We start from the raw sequence: 13,311 nt of genomic DNA, 5'->3' as shown, positions 1-13,311 counted from the left end.
TGCCGTCGAATCGGACCATGCATCTAACAGGCTTCTCTTGCCTTTGCGCGTCCCTTCCTCTCACGCACGCCGCGCCATCGGCGACACACGCACAGGGGTGGACTGCATGCCTTGATCCACACGAGACCGCCTTCAGCGTCCTGCTCGAGGGCGGAAGCGGCCGCGTCTGTCGCGGAGGCAGCAGAGGGCGATGGCCACTGAGGTATACGTCTCTCTCTCTCTGTGCACCACCTCACTGGTGGTCGCTACTCCGGCGCGATGCAGCGGGCGGTGCAACGGAAGAGTAGAAAGAGGGAGGTTGATAGAGACGAACACAAAGACCAGTAATACGCAGCGTAGAGGAAAGGAAGTGAGGAGAGAGAGGTGGAGTGATGGCAGCGCAAGAGCGGCACGCAGTCGTTGGCCAACGACAGCAAAGGCCATGGAAACGCCCAGAGCGCACATGCGATTGTGTAGGCAGTCGATCTGCCCGACCTGCAGCCGCAGCGGAATGCTCTGTCGGGAATGCATTTTACTGAAAGCAATGTATGCGCCGATGAAGGGGACCTTGGCCATTCCGGCCTCTGCTTTTTCTCCTGACGCGCTCATCTCGTTTTTTTTTCGGTCGTCGTTTGTTCGCACGCCTACGCGTGTCTGTGCGTAACCGACGGGAGGGTAGTTACGTGTCGGTGCTCATCGTCGTCGTCGAGCTCTTGCGCACCATCACGCGGCCCCACTCCGTAGCTGCTGTCCATCCGCATGATCATCAGCGCCACACATGGTGAGGTGCCTGGCAAGGACCCAAGTACACACGAAAAGAAGAGGAGGGAGAAAGTCGGCTTTATAGCGTTGGGGGTGGGAGAAAAACAAAAAGGGATAGGTAAAGACACAACGGAAAGTCACGAAGAGGGCGGGGTCGAGGGTGGCTCGAAGACACCAGTGCGACAGATGCGTCGTCGTGAACGCCACTAACAATATGGCGCCATCTCCCTCACAGAGGCAGGCAGAGAGGAGGGAAGTACGAAACGTCTCTCCATGAGAACAGAGGAGTGGGAACAGGCAAAGAAAAGCACTAGTGGCTGTACGACACTCTCGCACGACGGCGCCGCCACAGCAGGCTTGAATATTGCACATTGAAAGTGCCATTTTTTTTTTCGTTTGGTTGCTGCTGTCTCTTGTCAGCGTGTCCATTCTGGCACAATACAAGGCTTGAACTCCACTCTGGCAATCCTATAAGCGGCACAAGTCTGTCCACTGCCGCAGGTCGCCCCGACGCAGCGCCATCCACGACCTGACTGCCGACGTCAGTAGCGACACATCGCTCTCACTTCTCCATGACGCATGACCCTTGATCGTGTCACCACCAGAGGCGGACCGGCATTCGGCAAGGGATGGGGGGGGGGGGCTTGCTTAGCTTCTCCGCAGAGCGTGGGAGTGCAGCACCCCACGATACCCTGCGCTGAGGCATCCCCCTCCCCCTCCTCCCCTCGCTGGCATCATGGCAAGAGATCCAAGAGGGAGGGCAAACAGTGGCAAGGCGAAAAAGGCGCGGCGCCCCAGCAATGCGCCACAGCACGAGCGCGTGCCACTGATGCGTCGCATCAGCAGTAGCAGCATAAACAAAAGGTCACCGCAAATCTTGAGCAGCGGGTACGGGGGAGGGGAGGAAATAGCAACAACATCAAAAGGGCACAGAAACGGAAGAAAACACCCGCATCCACGAGAGCAGCAGCGCAGCACCTTCCCGATGCCTGCACACGCACACCTCTTCTCCCGCGGTCAGCAGAGTGTACAGAACGGACGCACACCATCCCAGAAACGCATACGCGCACACCTGATCAGGAGGGCGGGAACGCGAAGAAAAAGGTGTGTCAAGTATGCACAGGATGGACGCCTGGGAAAGAGGACAGCGGCGGCCGCCGCAACGCGCATTCGTGTCGCGTTTATGTGTGCGTGTGTATGTTCGGCCTTGTTGTTCTCGCTTCGGTGTTTCCGCGTTTTGAGTTGGTTGCCTCTGCAGGGGCGCGCCATCCCCAGGGCCTCTCCTCTCTCCAGCACGCACGCGAAACGAGGAATGGATCGCCTGCCCACACATGCACACTCTCAGCTGCGCTTCCATAAGGGAGGCCTCAACAAAGAGAGAGAACGAGAAAACGAAAAGAAGCGGACCGAGAGGGCGAGTGGGAAGGCGAGAGGGAGATAGAGAGAGGGGAAGGAAGGGAGTTGGCGGCCATGAAGGGCAGGGAAGGACACTCCACACCCGCACACTCAATAATAACAGTGCCAATGAAAAAATCCGCGATCACGGATGGGCCATGAAGAGGCGCACACAACGCAGACGTGCATACAACGAGAAGGAAAAGAAGCTCAGCAGACGCGATGTGGCCAGAAGAACGCCAACGCGCGCATAGGTAGTCACGAACTGCAGAAGCAGAAACCTCGTCAGCGCAGGTGGGTAAGGCGCTGTACTGTTCTGAGGCAGAGGGAGCAGAGAGCTGAAACGCTGGTAGTACTCACCACAGAACGAGCAGAAAAAAAACAGCGGCGGCGGCGGCACCGGCCATGCCTGCCGCTACTCAGCTCGTCTTCGCTTTGCCTCTTCATGTCCATTGGCGGGAGCAGACCGGCTCTCGGCGCCGTTCTCAGCATCCGCGCTGTCCGAGTCCGCAACCGCCGCTGCGATTCATGTCTGCGCCGCCGTCCGCTTCACCGAGAAAGAGAGCTTTTTATGATTGCTGCTGAGAGTCACTTTTACTGTGCTGTTCGGCGACAGCTCTTGCGAGATGATCATGCGGCTGAGCTCTGTTGTAATGTTCTTCTCAACCCAGCGCCGTAGCGGGCGAGCGCCCATATCCGCGTCGAAGGCGGACTCCAATACGTACTGCTTGGCCTCTTCGGTGAGGGAGACCCGGATGGACTGGTCCTTGAGGCGGCCATTGAGCTCCTCTGTGATGAGGTCGATGATGCCGGTCATCTCCTTTAAGCCCAGAGAGCGGAAGAGGATGATGTCGTCCAGTCGGTTGATGAACTCCGGGCGAAAGAACTTCCTTACCTCGCCCATCACCTGTGCCTGTGCCACTTCGTAGGCCTTCGGTGAGGTGTCCATGTTCTGCAGATACTGCGCACCCAAGTTGGATGTCATGATGATGATCGTGTTGCAGAAATCCACGGTTCGGCCGTGCGAGTCAGTCAACCGCCCGTCGTCGAGCACCTGCAGCAGTACGTTGAAGACGTTCGGGTGCGCCTTTTCCACTTCATCCAGCAGCACCACCGTGTATGGGCGACGGCGCACCGGCTCCGTCAGCTGGCCACCTTCTTCGTGGCCGACGTACCCCGGCGGGGCGCCGATCAGCCGCGCCACAGAGTGCTGCTCCATGTACTCGCTCATGTCCAGTCGCACCATGTACTTGGCGTCGTCGAAGAGCTCTGAGGCAACGGCCTTGGATAGCTCTGTCTTGCCCACGCCGGTGGGACCGAGAAACAGGAAAGAGCCGGTGGGCCGGTCCGAACGGGCCAGGCCGGCACGTGAGCGCAGAATGGCCTCCGCGACACGGCTCACCGCCTCATCCTGGCCCTTCACACGGAGGTGCAGCTGGTCGGCCAGGTGCAACAGGCGCTCGCGTTCGGTCTGGCTCAGCTTTGTCACCGGGATATTGGTCCAGCGCGACACAACGGTGGCGATGTCCGTCTCGGTCACGGTGCCCTGCAGCATCGTCGCCTTCTGCTTCTCGATCGCCTCCTTGAGGGATCGGATCCTGTCCTGGAGGATTGGGATGACGTTGTATTTGAGGTCTGCTGCCGTCTCCATGTCGCGCATCCGCTCTGCCCGCTCCAGCTTCACCTTCTTCTCGTCCAGCTTTGCCTGCGTTGCCTGCAGCTCGTCAATACGGCCACGCTCCTGTTCGTACTTGGCAAGTAGAGGGCCAAGTTTCTCCTCCACCTTCTGAATCTCCGCCTTCACGGCTTTCAGCCGCTCCTTGGCCGATGCGTCCTTGTCGCGCTGCAGTGCCCTCTCCTCGATCTCCAGCTGGCGCTTCTTGCGCTCGAGGGCGTCGATTTCGGCCGGCCGCGACGACAGCGTCACGCGCACGTTGGCGCACGCTTCATCAATGAGGTCAATCGCCTTATCCGGCAGGAAGCGGTTCGTAATGTAGCGGCCAGCCAACTGCGCCGCCACGACAACGGCCTTGTCCGTGATCTGCACACCGTGGTGCTGCTCGTAGCGGTCTTTCAGACCACGCAGGATGCTCGTGCACTCCTCGACTGACGGCTCATGCACCTGCACTGGCATGAAGCGGCGCTCGAAGGCGGCGTCCTTCTCCACGTACTGGCGGTACTCCTCGAGCGTTGTGGCACCGATCGTGCGCAGCTCGCCACGGGCCAGCAGCGGCTTCAGCAGATTCGCGGCGTCCATCGCGCCGTCGGACTTGCCGGCGCCGAGCACGAGGTGGATCTCGTCAATGAAGAGGATGATCTTATTGTCGCTTTCCTTCACCTCATTCAGCACGGCCTTCAGGCGCTCCTCGAACTCGCCGCGGTACTTGGCACCGGCGATCAGCGCGCCCATGTCCAGTGAGAAGATGCGAATACCGGAGAGGGTGTCCGGCACGTCGCCTCGCACCACCTGCTGCGCAATGCCCTCCACAATCGCGGTCTTACCCACTCCAGGCTCCCCGATAAGCACCGGGTTGTTCTTGGTGCGGCGTGACAGCACGCGGATAGTGCGCAGAATCTCGTCTGCGCGACCAATAACCGGGTCCAGCTTTCCGTCCTCCGCCTGCTTGCAGAGATCAACTGCGTACTTGTTCAGCGACTCGTAGTTGTCGTCTTGGAAGTCGGAGGTTATCTTTTTCCCCTTGCGCATCTCGAGCAGCGTGGCGCGAATCGCCTTCTTTCCAGCCCCTGCAGCATCCAGGATTCTTCCAACCTCCTTGCTCTCGTGCAGGGCCAGGAGGAAGTGGTCAGCGGCCATGAGGGTGTCACCGAGGGCAGCACGCTCCTGCTCCGCCGTGTTCATGACACGCATCATGTCCGAGTTGGGCCGCGGCTGCGTGGGCGCAGGCATCTGCGTGGGAATCGCGTCGACACGCGCCTCCAGTCCGTCCTTGACTGAGGCGGCACCGAGTTTGCGCACGACACGAGAAGCAAGACTGTTTTCATCTTCAAACATGACGTAGGCGAGATGCACGGGGTCGAGGTAGCCGTTTGCCTTCTTGCGTGCCAGTGCCGCCATGCGAGCCATCAAGTCCGACGCCGCCTGCGTCCATTCTGGCTGCTGCGTCGTCATGATGACAGAAAGAGAGAAGGATGGATACGGGAGAGTTCAAGGGAAGGATGCAGACGAAAAGCAAAGATGGGCTGGAGACGGTGTGTGTATGTGTGTGTATGTGTATGTGTATGTGTGTGTGTGTGTGTAAGCCAGAGAGAAAGAGGGAGAGACACGTAAGCCTTGTGTCGTCGTTACAGGAACCTACGAAAGCGTGGGTTCTCCGTTTCGCGTGCTTGCCCGTGTTGTTTCACCGCTTCTCGCATGTACACGAGAGAAAGAGGAAGAGATGAGCGAGCTTGTTTCCTGTTCGCCGCTGGTGCGTGTGTGGGTACGCGTGGATGCCCAGCTGGGTCTGTTTCGTTCGTTTCCCTCGTTTGGATGCTCGATGAGGCGGCAAAACCCAGCAGGCAAACACGTCCACAGAAGACAAAAGAAGCAGGCCACTTCACACAAACGAAAAGTGAAAGAAAGCACGCAAAAGAAAACGCACAGAGAGCTTAAAAGACGGCACGTGCAAGGGAAGGGACACCGAAACGAAGAAATAGACGAGATAAAGAGAGGGAAGGGGGATACTGCGCGTCTCCCTGAATGTCCTTGTATGATGCGGTACTGAATCGTTTTTCCCGTTTTGGTGGTGGTCGTCGTCGTCGTTGTTTTGTTTGCGCTTCCGTTGTACGTCTGCGCGCTGACTGGCCCAATGGAGAGAGAGAGAGAGAGCGCGCGTACCGAAAACGCTCAGCGAAAACAACAACGGTTGGAATTGAAAAGATTCACACGGAACAATAGCAATGAGGCGCTGGGCAGTGTCAGTGCCCTTTCAAATCGCTTTTGCGTCGGTGGGACTTAACCGCACTCGTTTCGTCGCCAAAGTCTAATGTGGTGAGAAGCGGAGAAGCAGGAGGGGCGCGGCGCGGCAGGTGCACCGGGCAGAGTAATTGGCTGACTCTTCGTGTTTCGGCTCTCCTTATTTCCCGTACGTCGTCCCGTCGCTCTGTTTCACTGCACAACTCACGAGTGGACGGCCCAAAAAAAAGGCGAAGCGAGACTACAGCACACGAAATGACGCGAGGATATAGAAAGAGGGAGAGAGGGGGAGGGGTGGGGGGGGGGTCGAGAAAGTAAAAAAATCCGGCACAAAGCCCCGGTAGCACACACGGTGTAGCGAAGAACAACGGCGGCGAGTGATACGCGTGATGACCCGGCAGTAGTAATATTCAAAAATGAAAAAAGAGAGCACACACACACACACACGCACAGAGAGAGAGAGAAGACAAGCACGAAGAACAAAAGAAAAAAGAAAACAGCGGAAGTGAAGAAGCCGACGTGACGAAGAGAGGAAGAGGGGGCGGGAAGGGACGGAAAAGGTAAGAAGCACACAGCAACAATACAGTCAACAACCAGCAACAACGCGGGTTTCAATCCGCTCGTGATATTTATATTTTTTGTTCGTTTGCTTTTTTCGAATGTCTCGTGACTGTAATAAATACGGGTGGAGGGAGATAGAGAGATAGAGAGCGCGATATGTTTTGGAGCCTGTAGGTGAGGGTCGGTATGCAAGATGTATCTGTGTGGTTTGCACGCGTGCATGCGGTGGGGGACATGTGCGTGAAGAAACGAGGATGTTTGCAGAAGAGGAGGAGAAGGGGCATTGCAAGTGATAGCGACAGAGACGCCGCAGAGAGAAAGACAGCGATGGGAGGAGGGTAGAAGTGGTGCTGGGGTCAGCGCGTCATGCCCGTTATCGCGAAAGAGCCTACGCCGACCGTCAAGGAGAAATGACGCGAGGAGAGCAAGCGCTTCCTTCCCTTCCCCCTCCGCCTCGTACAGTCGTCGAGGCACGTTCCCTTGAGAGAGGCAAGGGGCGAGTTCATCATCGAAGCTGCGATGATTCCCTGCCGCAGAGAAAGGAGACGGAGTAGCGCCTGTTAAAGCAGAGCCGCGCGGCGTGTGCGCACATGCTCCGTTGCCCCTGTCACGCGCGCCGACCCCTTTCGCTTTCGTTTTCACGTTTTCCTGTGATCTGTTGGTTACGTTTGTTCGCTTGGTCAGCCGACGGCACCGAGTGCATGACAAGCATGTCCCCCCCCCCACGACACTCGGGTGAGGAGAGTGTTACGCAGCCAAAAAAAAAGGCAAGAGGCACGTTCACCTGCGGGGGGGAGAAGGAACGCGGCATAGGATCCGAAAGCATACCGTGCACGGAGAGGCCCAAACCTCGCACAGCAACGCACGCCATGAGAGCGACGACAGAGTTGGTCGGTAGAACGAGAAGGATAGCCAAGACTCCTGCGACGGGTCCCCCGCCTACGCATCCCCCTCCCTCCTTCATGGTGTCTTCCTTCCGTTCAACTCGACGCGTCGTCGGCCTCCCTCCCACGCCTCTCGTTGCAGGAAGCGCAGGGTCAACCGTGCAAGTTGCTAGTCCTCCTCCCCGGCCGTCTCCACGTTGCGGGTGTCTTTTTCGCTGTTGGTGCTGCTCACCGACACGATCTCACCCATGTAGGGCTGGCGACACCGCAAAGGGCATGCGCCGTGTGTGTACACGTTGGCCATCGCATTCAGTGAACTCGCGTAGGCCGAGATGGCGTGGTTCGCGAGAGCGAATCCGCGCCCGCGCGTGGGCCGGAACATGCGCTCAATGTACATGGGCTTGCAGATGTAGTTGCCGTGGCGGTCAATGTTCACCTGGACGCCAACGTGGTGGCCGCCGAAGAAGTTGAAGCCGGAAACAGCGTCGCTCTCGTTCACGACGCGGAAGGTGCACGGCACGGCGCGGTTGTAGTACTGTTTGAAGACGAAGTTGCCGATGCGAGGCTGGCCGAACGTGTAGACGACGAGATCCGGTTCCGGGTATTGGATGAGCAGCAGCATGCGGCGCAGCGTGTAGGCGCACAGAGACGCCAGCGCACCACCAAGACTGTGACCGGTCACATAGACACGCATGAAGCCCTCGAAACCGCCTTGCTCACTGCCAAAGGCACCCTGGCGAGTGTCAGCGCAGCCCCTGCCGCCGCCGTTGCGTCGCAACGACCAGATATCCGAGAATGGCACAGTAGCATGAAACATGTCGTGGCCCGCCTGCGACGGTGAGCAGCCAGCCACGGTACTCGCACCCTCCCCTGCGTGGCCTGTCGTGCCAGCAGCAGAGACCTCAGCGTTTGACCCCTCAAGCGGTGTACACTGGCTGCGCAGCTCCCTCAACACCACGTCAATCACCCGCTCCTTCAGCGACATCCACAGTTCTAGGAACCCGCTGTGCACAGACGCCCGGCCCGACAGGGTCGGTGTCTTCATCTCCTTCCACGTGCGCTGCCGGAACCGTATGTCCTCCATTACGTTCGCCACGTTGTCAGTACCGCGGAAGGCGATGACGAGGCGCGGCACCTTGCCGATGTGCACCGGGCAGGAGCCTGACGTGTCCATGCGCACCACCACGACCTGGACCCCACGCGCCTCCAGGACAGCGACACGATGGTAGCCGTACTGCTCCGGGTTCATGTGTGGCAGTCGCGCAGCATCGGCGCCGGCGTTGGCGGTCGCTGCCGAGGCGCTCGTCGGGAACGACCCAATCCTGTTGGAAGGAGAGGAAGAAAACGACGATGCGCCGGCTGCGGCAGCACCTGGCGGTGACGAGGTCCCGCCAAAACAAGGCGATGTTGCGGAAGCCGCAGGGGCGGGTTGCCGAAAAAAGGGCTGACAGCTGCCGCTTCTAGTGCTGCTGCTGCCGCAGTGAGGAAACAGCGCCGCCGCCGCCAGATCAGCCTGAGTCGCCCGTGTCGCCGATGACGCAACCTCTGCGCCAAGTGGCGCACGTACGGGGGATCGGGATCGAGATGCGCGGCGTTCATCCAAGAGTGGCGTCCTATCACCCCCCGATGTGAATGAGATGGCCGCCGCCGCGTCCTCTTCGCTGTCATCGAGGGCATGACAAACGTGTGGAGATGGGTTGAAGCACAGGCCGAGCAGCGCCATGGCGACGCGCTCCACAAACCCCAGCGCCGCCCTCGGTACCTCTGCCGCGTTTACCTGGATGCCTGTGGAGATAAAGTCGTCGCCGCGGCTCTCCTGAACCGCGTACGCCTCCCACGACAAATTCAGGCAGTCGATCGCGGTCTCCAGGTTGAAGAATACGAAGCTCTGCCGCGCTCGTTGCCGCAGCCGCACACGCAGTGGCCGTTCGACGCTCGTTTCGGCAAGAAAGTCGAGGAAGGTCGCTGTGCCGTCCACCAGCCTGCTCTCGGCACCATGCCGTGCGTCCTGCATACGGCCGGCGACGCGGCTCGACACGTAACGCGGATCCCCTCCGCTCTGCGAAAGACGAAAGCTGCAACCGGCCGCTGCGTCGTCGGCGTCCGAAGCCGACGAGGGGTGTGGCAAGGCAGGCGTGCCGATGACCTCCAGTCCGCCGCCAGGCATCGTGTCTGTGGGGTTGCACAACACCGTTAGTGCGCGTGCCTCGTCCTCACAGCTGAGAGACCCACCCAGGTCTAGCGAGCTCGAGCTGTCGTGCATCCTGATCTTCTCGTCGCTGCCGCCGTTGTCAGCGTGGGCCCTTCGACTTGAAGAGGAGGTAGACGGGTGGGTGGTGATGGCGGACAGCGTACGGCGTGGACCTGCCATGTCGAAAGGTGGCAACCAGCCGCTCTCTTCGCGCGATGGTGGATCGGCGAACCCTGCATCCTCGGCTGCCTCTCTGCCTACCGTGGAAGGGGCAGCCGTAGCAACGGCAGCGGCGGAAGCGGAAGCGTCGACTGGTGGCAGGAGCGGTGGCGTAAAGCGGTTGCCACCCTGGAGGCCCTCGACACCAGCTTCGTTGATGTCCCGCCTGCTCTGCGTCAGCGAAGGTCGACGCCGATGTTGACCGCCGTTGCCCTCGCCGCCAGCCTCTGCCCTTTCCCCCGCCCTCGTCTTCGGCGGTTCGGCGCTCTTTTGGCTCTTTTTCCTCTGCCTCCTCTCCAGCTTGCACGTACACTTCGCCAGCTGATAGGCTACCTGCACGTCGTAAAACAGCCGCTCCTCCGCCTCGCTAAAGAAGACGTACAGGCTTCCGCCGTGCGAGTTCAGCCAGCGGTACCACCGCGACGACCAGCCGACGCGCTTCCAGCGTGGATCGTTCGGCCGCAGCGGGATCCGTAGCGACGACTGCGTTGTCGTGTACACGTACGTCATGTGGTTCACCAAACTCGTCAGCACCAGCAAATGAGGGAGCTGGACGAGGGGCTGGTAGTAGATGACCCCCAGAAGCTGTGCGTAGAGGGCGTCCAGCAGGGCTACCTGGGAAACGCTGTAGATGCCACCCGTGAAGTACATGAAGATCATAATGCGGCAGGCAAGCTGCTGGGGACGGGTGGAGAGGTACGGGTGGCGGGCGAGGTTGCGGCGCAGCCAGTAGAGCCCCACCCCGCTTGACAAGATCCCGCACAGAAGAAGATAGCCAATGCACCTGTCAACACGCAGGCACATCGGGCTCTTGCATGTCAGCTCGTTCCCACCAGCACCCTGTTCCTCCAAGCAGCACTTGGCCACGTCGAGACTCGTGACGAGGGCAAGAAACGAAAGCAACAGGACTCGCGCACGGAAACGCGCCGCCTTCGAGCTCGGCACCGCCTGCGCGTCTGCCTCGGCCAAGCGACCAGCAGCAGACTCGTGAGATGACCTCGCCGACGGCTGCAGATCACCCTCCTGCGCGGCAGACGCGGAGCTCGACGTGCGCGTCTGCCGCGCAGGAGGGTGGAGCGCGTGCTTTGATTCCACCGCAGCAGCATGGTTGGTGGGCACGCGCCAGCGAAACGAGCCGGCGATGATGCTCCATATATAGCACACGATGAGCGCCGCAAAGTGCGTCGGAACGTGGAACTCGATATAGTAGAGGAGGAGCCGTAGCAGTTGTAAGAGAAAACGGGCAAGCGCAGGCGGTGTCGTTGGCGTTCCGTGGTTCGCGCCTCTAATGCCGTTCGCACTGCCCCTTCGCGTGCCCTCGCCGGCGTAGATGCACCACAAGTAGACGGGATTGAGGTAGAATATGAGCCCGATTTGAGCCGCCAAGGTCCATTTCTGCTCAAACTGCATGCGGTGCGCCTGTCGACTGCTGCAGAGGAAGCGGAGCATCGAGGCAAGAGTCACGAGGAGGAAAAGGTAGCGAAACACCAGCGTACCGATCGTGTACTGCGAACGTTGATACATGACCCCTACCGCACTCGAAGGGGTCGGCCTCGGTGTCGCGTTCGATGCTAGAGGAATGTGTCGCACTGATGGCCCTTGATGCGTGCAGGGTGAGTCAACTGCGCCTGCAAGAGCTCCCTCGCATGCGAGAAGGCGCGACGTCGGCACCGCATTCAGGTCATCGTCACCGTGGCCAACCATGAAGCTGCGCAGTGACGCCTCCGCCAGCTCAGCGTCCACGTCGATCAGTGTCAAGGTAAGCTGACTGTGGTTGGCTGGGATCACCACACTGGAGGGGAGCACAATGTTGCTGCAGCGCGGCGCATCACGCCAGCACGTTACGCTTGCGCGATACGTGTACACGTACTTTGGCTGGTCGCTCTTGCTACTGCTGTCACCGTCACTGCTCCAGCCTCCCCCGCTGCTGCTTGCCGAGTTGTTTTCACATGGAGCGAGCGACGTCTCCTCCAGTGCTACAAGGACCTCGTAGACTCGCTGTGACACACCCCAGAGCGAGTGCTTCACAGAGCTACCCCACGTCGCACTGGCAGACGACACTCCCGTTTCTATGGCCAAAGGCGAGGCAAGGCTAATGAAGACGTGCAGGAATCGATTGAGTTGGTGATCCAGCACGCCGCTCAGAGCTTGTGCCGTCCAACGCAGCTTGTACTTGAGGTGCAGCGGCGGCATTGTCGGGCCTGTCGACAGCGACGGCGACGGCGGCATAGTAGAGCCACTCGGAGCCCATGCGCTGCCGACTACTGAGGAGTCCAGCGGCGAGGACAACGTAGCAGCGCGCTGGCGCACCGAGGCACTGCCCACCTCTCTCTCCTCCTGAGGTGGGTGCGGCGAGAGGTACTGCTCAGACGGGATGACTGCGTCACTGCCCCTGCAAGAGCTGTAGGCAGATCTGGCGCGCAGTACCCCATCCGTTGGGGGCCACGCCACGTATTGATACACAGCTGAGTCACCGCTCTCCAACGCTCGAGTTGTGTCAGCTACTACGCCGGCTCCCTTCAGCGACATCCACTGCTGCTGCTGCAAGTAATCCTGTGACCGCCTCCGTGGATAAGCCTTTCGCAACCAGTACGCCTCCCAGGTCAGGCAGGCACTACTGTTCCATTCATCCAAATGATAGACAGACACCTCCTCCGCCGCCCCGCAGAAATTGCGGCTGCTCCACTGCAAGCGCACGTTGGACTGCACCACCAACGCCACCACGAGGACGACGTACCAGACGTACAGGAACACGCGGCTAGATAGGGTGGACATGGTCTCCACCTGTAGCTCAACAGGCAGAACATCCGGCACTGCAGAAAAGCACGATGGCGTCGCCGGATGCAGCTGCCCATGACCCGCAGGCGCCTGTCCAGCAGGCGCGGCAGAGGGCTCATCGTTGTTGCAGCTGGCAGGGAGCATGGTCGTGGGAGACGCGGCGCGGTGTAGTGGGGCGCACTCTTGCAGGCGACGCGGATGCGGAGGCAGGCAGAATACGCTATCAATAGGTGCGGGTGTGGGTGTGCGTGTGTGTCGGTGCGAAACTAAAGCATGCGTGAATCATTTCCTTCTAGCACAACAAACCTTAAACAAAAACTATGATGAATGCAAGTTGGTATAGAAGCAGCAGGGAGGGAGGGAGGTAGGGGGTGATGGAGAGAAAGAGAGAGGAAACACGGTGCGCCCTCTCTTGTTCACTGCGGGTGTGGGTGTGTGCGCGTGTGTATGTCTGTGTGCACGTGTGCGCATGCTTGTGAGCCGCAGGCAAAACGAAACGAACGAAGCAAAGGAGGGGGTCGTCGTGCCACTGAAGGGTGGAGGAGGTACAAGGCACAAGAGGGGGTGGGGGGTGGGGGCAGCAAAGTCACCAGGAAGCACAGAAATAAAAGAAGGGATGAAGAGCG

The 13,311-nt window shown here is 59.8% G+C and overlaps 2 protein-coding genes across 2 annotated transcripts; both read right to left on the bottom strand.

Annotated features, from left to right (window-relative positions):
* Positions 1 to 2,662: 2,662 nt before the first annotated feature.
* Positions 2,663 to 5,266, bottom strand: LMJF_29_1270 (putative serine peptidase; the record flags this gene model as incomplete). The annotated part of the gene is made up of 1 exon (XM_003722158.1): positions 2,663 to 5,266. The coding sequence occupies one exon, from the start codon at positions 5,264 to 5,266 to the stop codon at positions 2,663 to 2,665; it is 2,604 nt and encodes an 867-aa protein (XP_003722206.1).
* Positions 5,267 to 7,666: 2,400 nt separating this feature from the next.
* LMJF_29_1260 (conserved hypothetical protein) lies at positions 7,667 to 12,829 on the bottom strand (the record flags this gene model as incomplete). The annotated part of the gene is made up of 1 exon (XM_003722157.1): positions 7,667 to 12,829. The coding sequence occupies one exon, from the start codon at positions 12,827 to 12,829 to the stop codon at positions 7,667 to 7,669; it is 5,163 nt and encodes a 1,720-aa protein (XP_003722205.1).
* Positions 12,830 to 13,311: the final 482 nt, after the last annotated feature.

The sequence above is a fragment of the Leishmania major genome, chromosome 29, assembly GCF_000002725.2.
Source record: "Leishmania major strain Friedlin complete genome, chromosome 29".
Lineage (NCBI taxonomy): Eukaryota > Euglenozoa > Kinetoplastea > Trypanosomatida > Trypanosomatidae > Leishmania > Leishmania major.
This window is presented reverse-complemented; position numbering and strand designations above follow the sequence as displayed.